The sequence below is a fragment of the Polypterus senegalus genome, chromosome 2 (genome assembly GCF_016835505.1).
Source record: "Polypterus senegalus isolate Bchr_013 chromosome 2, ASM1683550v1, whole genome shotgun sequence".
Lineage (NCBI taxonomy): Eukaryota > Metazoa > Chordata > Cladistia > Polypteriformes > Polypteridae > Polypterus > Polypterus senegalus.
The window spans coordinates 237762400-237774668 of record NC_053155.1 but is presented as its reverse complement, the minus strand read 5'-3'; the positions used below and the strand labels follow the sequence as shown (position 1 = coordinate 237774668).

Below are 12269 nucleotides of genomic sequence, written 5' to 3'. Positions count from 1 at the left end.
GCTATAACTGAGGTGGCACTGAGGTCAAATTCCTGTATTCAGTTATTATTAACATGGGATAGATAAGAGAACACACAATTCAAATGAGGGAAAAGTGTGTTGACCTTCATAAGTAAGGGAATGGCAATAAAAAAAATGAGCTACTCACTTGAAAATGCCCATATTTTCAGTTAGGCCAATAATTAAAAAGTTAAAATAAACTGGAACTGTTAGCAGTTTGCTTGGAAGAGGGCCTAAGTTTATTTTGCCCTCACATACAGTAAGGAGGATGGTAATAGAGGTTAAAAAAATAACTCGGGGATCACTGTTTGAGAAAAGCAGAGAAATGTAGCATCATCATCATCACCACCTTTCTAAAACTACCATCAGATGCTGCCTGTATGCCAACAAGTTATTTGCAAGGCATACCAGAGGAAAAGCCATTTTGTCATTTAACCCCAAATGTAAGCCCTTGGAGTTTGCTAAAGCTTTGATTGGAGCCATATTCTGTGCTGAGGTAAAATGAAAATTGAGCTGTTTGGGAACAAGCAGCTAAGGTTGATTTGGCATAGAAAGGATGGCTATAACAAAAAGATCCTTATCTTCACTGACAAGTATCATGGATGTTGTGGTGCTCTTTTTCTTCCAAAGGCAATGGCAACCTTATTAGGGTACATGGGATTATGGTCTCCATGAAAATACCAGGGGCCTCATGTATAAACGTTGCGTACGCACAGAAATGTTGCGTAAGAACTTTTCCACGTTCAAATCGCGATGTATAAAACCTACACTTGGCGTAAAGCCACACACTTTTCCATGGTACCTCATTCTCTGCTCGGTTTTGCAGACTGGCGGCACCCTGCGTCATAGCAATGCTACTGTTCCTGTGTGGTTACACCTTATTTTCCTGACGTGGCTTTATAAATACACTGAAACTAACCGCGTATTGTTTATTAGTGTAATGCATCTGATTATAATTAACTTGTAAAAATATAATGGTCCAAGGAATAGCCATAGTATTCAAAATAACATAACTACTTTACTTTAGCGTTGTTACTGTCGCTGCAGCACCTTCTTCTTCTTCTTCTTCTTTCAGCTGCTCCCGTTAGGAGTTGCCACAGCGGAACTTGTTTTTCCATGTTACTCTCACTGCACCACTCTTGAGTATTTATATGACTGTATCTGAGTGTGAATCACAGCAGCAGCTGATCGGAAAGAGAATTATCGATATACAGCTTCAAGCACATGCTACCTCAGCCATGGCAAAACGTTTCAAAGCCTTTCCTGTACTGACCTCGCGGTTCAGAAACAGTTTCATCCCAAGAACTTTAAACGCACTCAATCAATTGCTCCTTGTAGAACTGTTTGTACTTATAAGTACTATCACCCCCTGTAAACTTGTACTACAGTTATAATATTGCACAACCTGAGCCACTTTATAAAGCGCGTATGTACATATGATGACGATATCATTTTTAAGATGAAATGCAGCAAAATATGTTTATTATATTATACAGATAAAACTTTAACCTCATTTAAATAATCTATATTCTTCACTGGGACTGGCATGAAGGATAGAATTATTAAACATGTACTACAAAGATAGTTCAATGTTCCTTAAACATTCTGAAGAATCGGTGCTCTAAGCTTACAGATGGCTTAACGTCCACTACAGAGCTGATTGTGTGGCGATCGGTTACTTGGAGAAAGAAAAGCAAGGACTGCAGGGGCGGCCACTCCAATATATATTGAATATAAAACAGAAAGAGAAAATAACAACACAGCGGCAAATTTTGACAAAAGTTAAACACTTATGTCATGAGCACGAGGCGGCTATGCAGTGTTCGTAACGGACGTGGCCATCCGCCGTGCATAAGATACCATATTGACATTGGCGGGCGAAGGAGCCACCGATTCTTCCTCTGCCCAGGGCTGCCACAAGCCTAGAGCCGCTCCTGAGTACTGCTGCAATAAATTATTTCATCGAAGGTTTCACGGCGCAGTGATTAATAACGTGCTTTAACTCCTATCATCATGAAAATGATATCACATATACATCTCAGTATTTAAGTTATTCAGAGCTGTAATATCATGAATGTAATGGATTCTGTGTCCAGTCGGAGGAAGAGAGCCGGTTTAAGAAGCAAGTAGTGATTCACACACACAGAGCACATAGAAGATCACATACAAAACAAAGCATTTAACGTGCTACTTTAATTAAGAAGTGATTTGAGAAACTGGTTAATTAAATGATTTTAAGATGAAGTTTATGATGTTCTACTTTACTGACAAAATAAACTACATGATTAAAGTGGAAATTTCTAGATTGAAGTTGACATTTCGTGCTTTTTCCTACTCTGTGCCTTTTTTTTCTCATTACCCTAATAAGCTTTCATATGACACTCAGACAGTGGGCTACAACTCTCCTTTTCACGACGACTTTGATATGTACCTTCTTTTTTATTTCCAGCACTGTGCGACTTTGTGGACATGTGCTTTCAAGTTTCTCCAACACGCTATGTCACTCGATCAACTTCCTTTAGTTGATTATACCACTGTTTAATTAAACAAATAGTACAGTGGGATGCAAAAGTTTGGGCAACCTTGTTAATCGTCATTATTTTCCTGTATAAATCATTGGTTGTTACGATAAAAAATGTCAGTTAAATATATCATATAGGAGACACACACAGTGATATTTGAGAAGTGAAATGTAGTTTATTGAATTTACAGAAAGTGCAATAGTTGTTCAAACAAAATCAGGCAGGTGCATAAATTTGGGCACCGTTGTCATTTTATTGATTCCAAAACTTTTAGAACTAATTATTGGAACTCAAATTGGCTTGGTAAGCTCAGTGACCCCTGACCTACATACACAGGTGAATCCTATAATGAGAAAGAGTATTTAAGGGGGTCAATTGTAAGTTTCCCTCCTCCTTTAATTTTCTCTGAAGAGTAGCAACATGGGGGTCACAAAACAACTCTCAAATGACCTGAAGACAAAGATTGTTCACCATCATGGTTTAGGGGAAGGATACAGAAAGCTGTCCCAGATATTTAAGCTGTCTGTTTCCACAGTTAGGAACATATTGAGGAAATGCAAGACCACAGGCTCAGTTCAAGTTAAGGCTTGAAGTGGCAGACCAAGAAAGATTTCGGATAGACAGAAGCGACGAATGGTGAGAACAGTCAGAGTCAACCCACAGACCAGCACCAAAGACCTACAACATCATCTTGCAGCAGATGGAGTCACTATGCATTGTTCAACCATTCGGCGCACTTTACACAAGGAGATGCTGTATGCGAGAGTGATGCAGAGGAAGCCTTTTCTGCGCCCACAGCACAAACAGGTATGCTCAAGCAGATTTGGACAAGCCATCTTGATTTTGGAATAAGGTGCTGTGGACTGATGAAACTAAAATTGAGTTATTTGGGCATAACAAGGGGCGTTATGCATGGAGGAAAAAGAATAAAGCATTCCAAGAAAAACACCTGCTACCTACAGTAAAATATGGTGATGGTTCCATCATGCTGTGGGGCTGTGTGGCCAGTGCAGGGACTGGGAATCTTGTCAAAGTTGAGGGACGCATGGATTCCACTCAGTATCAGCAGATTCTGGAGACCAATGTCCAGGAATCAGTGATAAAGCTGAAGCTGCGCCGGGGCTGGATCTTTTAACAAGACAACGACCCCAAAACACTGCTCAAAATCCACTAAGGCATTCATGCAGAGGAACAAGTACAACGTTCTGGAATGGCCTTCTCAGTCCCCAGACCTGAATATAATTGAAAATCTGTGGTGTGAGTTAAAGAGAGCTGTCCATGCTTGGAAGCCATCAAACCTGAATGAACTAGAGATGTTTTGTAAAGAGGAGTGGTCCAAAATACCTTCAACCACAATCCAGACTCTCATTGGAACTTACAGGAAGCGTTTAGAGGCTGTAATTTCTGCAAAAGGTGGATCTACTAAATATTGATTTCATTTCTTTTTTGTGGTGCCCAAATTTATGCACCTGCCTGATTTTGTTTAAACAATTATTGCACACTTTCTGTAAATCCAATAAACTTCATTTCACTTCTCAAATATCACTGTTTGTGTCTCCTATGTGATATATTTAACTGACATTTTTTATCGTAACAGCCAACGATTTATACAGGAAAATAATGACTATTAACAAGGTTGCCCAAACTTTTGCATCCCACTGCATGTTTTTCCTTTGCCTCCACTTGGTATTCGCTGAAATTCTTATATTTTCCCCCATGCTTTTCCCATTGTCTTTTCACAGAAGGCTGAGCTTAAGAGCGATTTGTATTGATTTGCATATTCAAAGAGGCGTAATTCTGGGAGGAGTTGGGGCGTTACATAAAGCGCATGCACGAGCGTTACTTTTCACGCTGACTGGGATTTATGTAGCGGAAGAATGTGGAAGTTGGAATACGCACAGTTTCCTGCATCTGGATTTTTCTGTGCGTAAGCACATTTCGGCTTTTGTTCTTACGCCATGTTATAGTGCGAATTCTACGCATGGCGTTTTACATGAGGCCCCAGGAGATTTTATTTTTGAATATGGCTGCCTATACCAAGAAGCTAAGATTTGGGTCATTGTTGGATCTTCCAGCAGGGCAATGATCCAAAACTTGTGTCCAAATCAACACACAATTGGTAAAAAGTTAAGATTTTTTTTTTCCTTAATAAAGGCACCATAATAGCACAGACCAGCCATTCCTGCCTCACAGCACTGCATGAGGTTTGCATGTTCACCTCAACTTCTTACAGATTGATTGGTATGAGGGAGTGTCAGCAAGTTTTACTCATTCAAACACATTGTCCTGAATTATTTAAATATCATATCCTCAGTGAGAGAGACTAATCTGTGATGCTTCAGTCTGTTCTGTAAACAATATATTTTTAAGAGAAAAACATGGGTCTTTGAAAAACCTAATTCTTTTATTAAAACACACTGTAGAGTAATCATTTCAGATTTATTGTTTCTTAAAAGTACAATGAAACTGTTATGTGCTCTTTTTGCTATGCTGTCAATTGGGGTAATTCTTGCTCTGTAGGTTTTGTAAAACAATTCCTCTTGAGAAAGCAGCTGCAAGCAGACACGCAAGCAGGAAATGCATTCTTGTGTGAAGAAAAATAAGACTAATAGTGTGTGATAAAATGGTTAAAGTTTTCTTTTAATTAAAACCTTTACTCAAAGTGGACATATTTGGGAAGTTTTATGGCTCTCTCTGTCCCCTATGGACCATGTACCCTTCTGCCCCTTTGCAAGCTACAAGATGTGAGAAGGTATTTTTAAAATTTGCTTCACTTTAGAGCAAGTTTATGTGACAAATTAGTATATACCATGATCATCAAGAAATAAAACATTGGTGTACTCTAAAATTTTTTTTGAATATAATTTAACTTGTACATGCTTTCATATGCTTATTTTTTGTTTTTCTTTCCATTTTGTCAATTTGATTGTGCTTAACATACATATTGCTTAATTATACTATATGCCATATTGATGTTTTTCATTTAACGTGTGCATTTAAAGAATGTAATTTTTTTTAATGCAGATTATTGGTATTGGGCTATGTGGTGTTTTTGAGCTGATCAAAGAGACAAGGTTTTCTCATCCTTCGCTGTGCTTGAGGAGTTTGCAAGCCTTGCTCGATATGTTACAAGGTCAACAACCAGAGGGCTTTCAGTCTGAACCACCTGATGTTCTGGGTATGTGATACTATTTGCTTTCACCTTTCTTTGCACTGCCCATGTTTCAGATGTTTTCTCTGTTGCTGTCTCCTTACAAAAATATTCACCTAATGTTGAACCTCTGGAAAGATCTATCCTGAAAAAAATATTCTGGCAGAGTACTATAGTACCGTTTGAAACTGTTATAGCCTTTGCTGTACAGCAAGCCTTCTTCATTTCTCAGCATGTTATGCAGCCACATATCATACAAAACATTACTTTTCATGAGATGTAAAGAACCTATAAGCAATCTGATATTCATACATTATTCCAGAAAGCTGCAGATAAGTTTTCCAGTACAACATCATCTGCTGACATGGATCCAAAACCATCCATTTCTCCTGATTTTGTCCCAGCTACATTATCATTAGATCCCGATGCGATTATTCATGCAGTAAACTCTCTGGCCTGCTGTAATAGTTTTAAGTGTATGTTTATGTGTTTGTTACTTTAAGTTAAAAAAAAGTTATTGTTGAGTTTTATTACATTGAAAAGTTTGACTGTCATTTTAGCAAAATTATTCTAAACAGAAGTTTATTTTTATAATAAAACTGTGTTACATTAAGTTACTTTAAATTACTTTAGTAAAACCTAAGCCATCTACATTTGATGGTTGGTACAGTGTGTTTTGATTTAATTTGCTTTAAATTACTATGGACTACTTCTGTTAGGCCTATTTTTAATAGTAACTCTCAAGCAACCAGAAACTACACTTATCTATCATCTACGAATCCCTGTGGATACCAGTTAACTGAGAGTCTACTGTAAAAGACAAATTTTGCTGCTGTTAACAAACCTATTATTTGCTAAGAAGCAATTTTGAATCCTTTATCTCTTCTTTTTCCAGTTGAAAATGTAAGCTGCTGTAAACACAAGCTTGCTGTCCAAACTTAGACAGGAATATCTGTTTTAATTAAAGAGCAAAATAAAAAGGTCTGAATTCATTAAAGTATCTTTTCTTCCAATTTGTTTAATTGCACAGGATGACTTCTCAGATTTCTTTTTCTCAGTTTATTACTCCACGTTCTTTAACATAAAGGCTAATGTTGCAGTCTTCTCTCACCCTCAGGTAAAGCATTCCTTGACTTGCCTTTGTTTGCCCTACAGAAATTTCACCAATGGTGTGAATAAAAGACTACCATAGTACATCACATAAAGGAGCCATACAACAAAATTTATGTAAAGCTTAGAAAAGCAGGGGCAAAAAAGATTGTTTTTGTGATCAGTCAATTTACCAATCACCAGCTGTTGACTGAACAGTTTGTTATGTGGCAGGGAAAAAGTGCTCTAACTAAACATTTCCTCCATTCTGTAATAGTGCTGTAGAGATGTGTGCATTCATTAAAATTAAATTATATTTATCAGTGTTTATATATATATATATATATATATATATATATATATATATATATATATATATATATATTATATATTATATATTATATATATATTATATATATTATATATATATATATTATATATATATTATATATATTATATATATATATATTATATATTATATATATATTATATATATTATATATATATATATTATATATTATATATATATATATATATATATATATATATATATATATATATATATATATATATATATATATATATATATATATATATATATATAATATATATATATATATATATATATATATAATATATATATATATATATATATATATATATATATATATATATATATATATATATATATATATATATATATATATATATATATATATAATATATGTCAATTATATTTATGTAGCACATTTAAAACAACACAGGACTGCTGTGGCCAAAGTGCTTTACAATAATAGAATTTAAAGAAAAACATACAATTAACATGAATAACATAAATAGAAATAAAATAAATGAACATAAATAAAATAAATAGAAGTAATGTTACATAATCACAATGAGGAAACCATCAGTATTACTGAAGGTCACTGAATGCAAGTGAATAGAAATGAGTCTTTAATCTTGTTTTGAACAGTTCAATTGTAGACGACTCCTTTATGTGTGTGTGTGTGTTTTATACTTGGTACAAAGGACAACAAGAGACAACTGACCAGAAGATCTAAGCACTTTAGATGGCTGGTGTAAAGCACACAATTCGGATAAATAGGCAGGAAGCAAGCCCATGTAAAGATTTAAAAACCTGCAACAAGATTTTAAAATCAATTTGAAAACTAACAGGCAGCGAGTTTAAAAAAGCTAATATTGGAGAAACAGAGTCATACTTTATTGCCCCAACTAGAAAGTGAGCGGCAGCATTCTGGACCAACTGTAACCTGTGTATCAGGGATTTGCTAATCCCAGAATACAGCGAGTTGCAGTAATCAAGTTGAGTAAAGATAAAAGCATGAGTAGCTTTCTCAAGATCCCTAGAAGATAAAAAGGCTTGATCTTACCTAATAGAGGAAGCTGGCAAAAGCAACTGTTGACTACAGAATTAACTTGTTTCTCAAAAGAGAGGGTACTGTCAAAGATAACACCTAGATTTCTGACTTGAGGTTTGCAAAAGACAGAGAAAGAGCCGAGAATTCTAAAACCAATTTGGGTTTTAGCTGATGGACCCACTATAAGCACCTTCGTTTCATTGTGATTCAGATCAAGAAAATTATTAGCCATCCAGGATCTTAGTTCAGAAAGACAGTTGTGCAGTTTTATTGCAGAGTTGCAGACATGAATATAAACCTGTGTATCATCAGCATAGCAGTGAAAAGAAAGGTTAAATTTCCTAAAAATCACTCCAATAGGGTGAAGGTATGTAGAGAATAAGATAGTACCCAAAATGGATCCCTGAGGAACACCACATTTAAGAGGAGCAATAGATAAAAAAGAGGAACTTAAAGTCACTGAAAAGTGTCTACCAGTTAGATATGACCTGAACCAGTTAAGAGCAGTCCCTTATAATATAAGTGATGTGATGTTGTATATACACCCTGAAAACCAAAGTGAAAAAATGATTCGGCAGGCTAGTCCTCTTTGCTAAAATTTCATTGCAGCAACTCAGAATTGTACTTGGTAGTTGTGCTTGTATGCATGCCTGACAACATCGGGGCAGGCTCCTAATGAGACGACGGATGGTGTCCTGGGATTCTTCTCCCTGATCTGGACCTAGGCATCACTGAGCTCCTGGACAGTCTGAGGTGCAACCTGGCGGCGTCAGATGTACTGAAACGTAAAGTCTCAGAGGTGCTGTATTGGATTTAGGTCAAGCGAGCATGGGTGCCAGTCAATGGTATAAATTCCTTTATCCCCAAGGAACTGCCTGCATACTGTCGCCAAACGAGGCCGGGCATTGTCGTGCACCAGGAAGGAACCCAGGACCCACTGCACCAGCATATGTCTGACAATAAGTCCAAGGATTTCATCCCAATTCCTAATGCAGTCAAGGTGCCGTTCTCTAGTCTGTAGAGGCCTGTGCATCCCTACATGGATACGCCTCCCAGACCATAACTGACCCCCCACCAAACCGGTCTTTCTGAAAGATGTTGCACATAGCATAACGTTCTCCACGGCATCTCCAAACCCTTTCACGTCTGTCACATATGCTCAGGGTGAACTTGCTCTCATCTGTGAAAAGCACAGGGCACCAGTGGTGGACCTGCCAATTCTGGTGTTCTGTGGCAAATGCTAATTGAGCTTCATGGTGTCAGGCAGTGAGCACAGGGCCCACTAAAGGTTTCTGATTGTTTGGTCAGAGACATTCACACCAGTGGCCTGCTGTAGGTCATTTTTGTTAGGGCTCTGGCAGTGCTCATCCTGTTCCTCCTTGACCAAAGGAGCAGATACCGGTCCTGCTGATGGTTAAGGACCTTCTATGGCCCTGTCCAGTTCTCCTAGAATAACTGCCTGTCCCCTGGAAACTCCTCCATGCCCTTGAGACTGCTGGAAGACACAGCAAACCTTCTGGCAATGGCATGTGCCATCCTGGAGAAGTTGTACTACCTGTGCAACCTCTGTAGGGTCCAGTATCGCCTCATGCTACCAGTAGTGACATTGACCATGGCTAAATGCAAAACTAGTGAAAAACCAGCCAGAAAAGATGAGGAGGGAAAAATGTCAGTGGCCTCCACCTGTTAAACCATTCCTGTTTTGGGGGTCGTCTCATTGTTGCCGCTTTAGTGCACCTTATGTTAATTTCATTAACACCAAAGCTTTGCCTGGAAAATATTAGGGAAAGAGGTCTTATTTTAGGAGTGTGTTATAGACTACCTAATTCAGACAGTAATTTCAACACACATCTTTTAGTAATATAAAAAGGCAAGTTTACAGGGGGATATTATAGTCATGGGGACTTTAATTATCCAAATATTAACTGGGATAACCTTGCAGATGGAGGAGCACAAGAGCAGGAGTTTTTAGAAGTAATCAGCGACTGTTTTTTAACACAGCATGTTAAAGCACCAACACTGGGTGAAGCCTGTCTGGATTTAGTATTCTGTAATAATCAGGATAGAATTGAGGGTGTAGAGGTGATTGAACCACTAGGGTCAAGTGAATATAATATAATACAATTCTCAGTATTTTGTAAGAGTACAGATGCAAAGACTAAAATTGTTAAGTTGAACTTTGGTAGGGCTAATTTTGAGCAGATGCGACAAAGTCTAAGAGGATAGACTGGGATAAGCTTTTAAATGTGGAGACAGTTGAGGAGCAGTGGAACAGGTTTACAAATGTTTTACATGTAATGCAGGACAGATACATACCTAAATTTGGAATTAATTGGAAACTAAGAAAAACTCCACAATGGATTAATAAAGATTTAAAAAAGAAGTTGTAAAGGAAAAAACTGCTTTATAAGGCATATAAGACTAATGACTGCAAAGTGAATCGTAGCGCATATGAGAACGGCAACCATTAAGGTTAAGGATATCAGAGAGGCTAAAAGACAGTTGGAGAGGAATATAGCAGATAAGGCGAAAGAAGACCCCAAGAGATTCTTTCAGTATGTTAGTAGTAAAAGAACAGTCAAGGAGGAGGTCAAGTTCATCAGGAATAGTAAAGGGGAATTAAAAGATACAGACAATGAAATAACAAATGTCCCATTTTTCTGAGGTGTTTACAAGTGAGCAAGTGGATAACCTCCCAGAGGTAAATGCAACTACTAAGGAGGTACTGAAGGATTTGGAAATTGTAGAGGGAGAAGTGCTGCTCAGATTAAATAAGATGAAATCAAACAAATCACCAGGCCCAGATAATATTTATCCTCGTGTTTTTAAGGAGGCTAGTGAGTACATATATAAACCCTTGACACACATTTTTAGGAAGTTGCTGAGCACTGGAGAGATTCCGAAGGACTGGAAAATGGCAAATATCATCCCATTATATAAAAAGGGTGACAGGGCAGATCCAAGCAACTATAGGCCAGTAAGCTTAACATGCATCACAGGAAAATTAATGGAAGGAATTATTAAGGATACGATTGAGCAACACATCGCAAGGACAGGAGTTATTCTGAACAGTCAGCATGGGTTCAGAAGAGGGAGGCCGTGTTTTACTAACATGTTGGAATTCTATGAAGTTGCAACAAAAACACGATCAAAGTGGAGCTTATGATATTATTTATCTGTACTTTCAGAAAACATTTGATAAGGTGCCAAATGAGAGGTTGGGCATCAAGTTAAAAGAAGTGGGAGTTTAGGGTGATTGTTTTTAGATGGGTGCAGAATTGGCTCAGACACAGGAAGCAGAGGGTGATGGTGCAAGGAACCTCATCAGAACTGGCCGATGTTAAGAGTGGTGTTCCACAGGGGTCAGTGCTAGGGCGCTGCTATTTTTAATATATATAAATGATTTAGATAGGAATATAAGTAACAAGCTGGTTAAGTTTGCAGATGATACCAAGATAGGTGGATTAGCAGATAATTTGGAATCTGTTATATCATTACAGAAGGACTTGGATAGCATACAGGCTTGGGCAGATTTGTGGCAGATGAAATTTAATGTCAGTAAATGTAAAGTATTACACATAGGAAGTAAAAATATTAGGTTTGAATACACAATGGGTGGTCGGAAAATCGAGAGTACATCTTATGAGAAGGATTTAGAAGTCATAGTGGACTCTAAGCTATCAACTTCCCAACAGTGTTCAGAAGCCATTAAGAAGGCTAACAGAATGTTAGGTTATATAGCATGATCTGTGGAGTACAAGTCCAAGGCGGTTATGCTCACCTGCACTGGTGAGGCCTCATCTTGAGTACTGTGTGCAGTTTTGGTCTCCAGGCTACAAAAAGGACATAGCAGCACTAGAAAAGGTCCAGAGAAGAGCGACTAGGCTGATTCCAGGACTACAGGGGTTGAATTATGAGGAAAGATTAAAAGAGCTGAGCCTTTACAGTTTAAGCAAAAGAAGATTAAGAGGTGACATGATTGAAGTGTTTAAAATTATTAAGGGAATTAGTACAGTGGATCGAGACTTGTATTTTAAAATGAGTTCATCAAGAACATGGGGACACAGTTGTAAACTTGTTAAGGGTAAATTTCGCACAAACATTAGGAAGTTTTTCTTTACACAAAGA

At 37.4% G+C, this 12269-nt stretch overlaps 1 protein-coding gene across 1 annotated transcript in view; it reads left to right on the top strand.

Annotated features, from left to right (window-relative positions):
* Positions 1–12269, top strand: part of mycbp2 (MYC binding protein 2) — a 503803-nt gene that overhangs the window by 85200 nt on the left and 406334 nt on the right. The window contains 1 exon segment of the mRNA XM_039745368.1: positions 5547–5700. Coding sequence (XP_039601302.1) covers positions 5547–5700 — 154 coding nt within the window.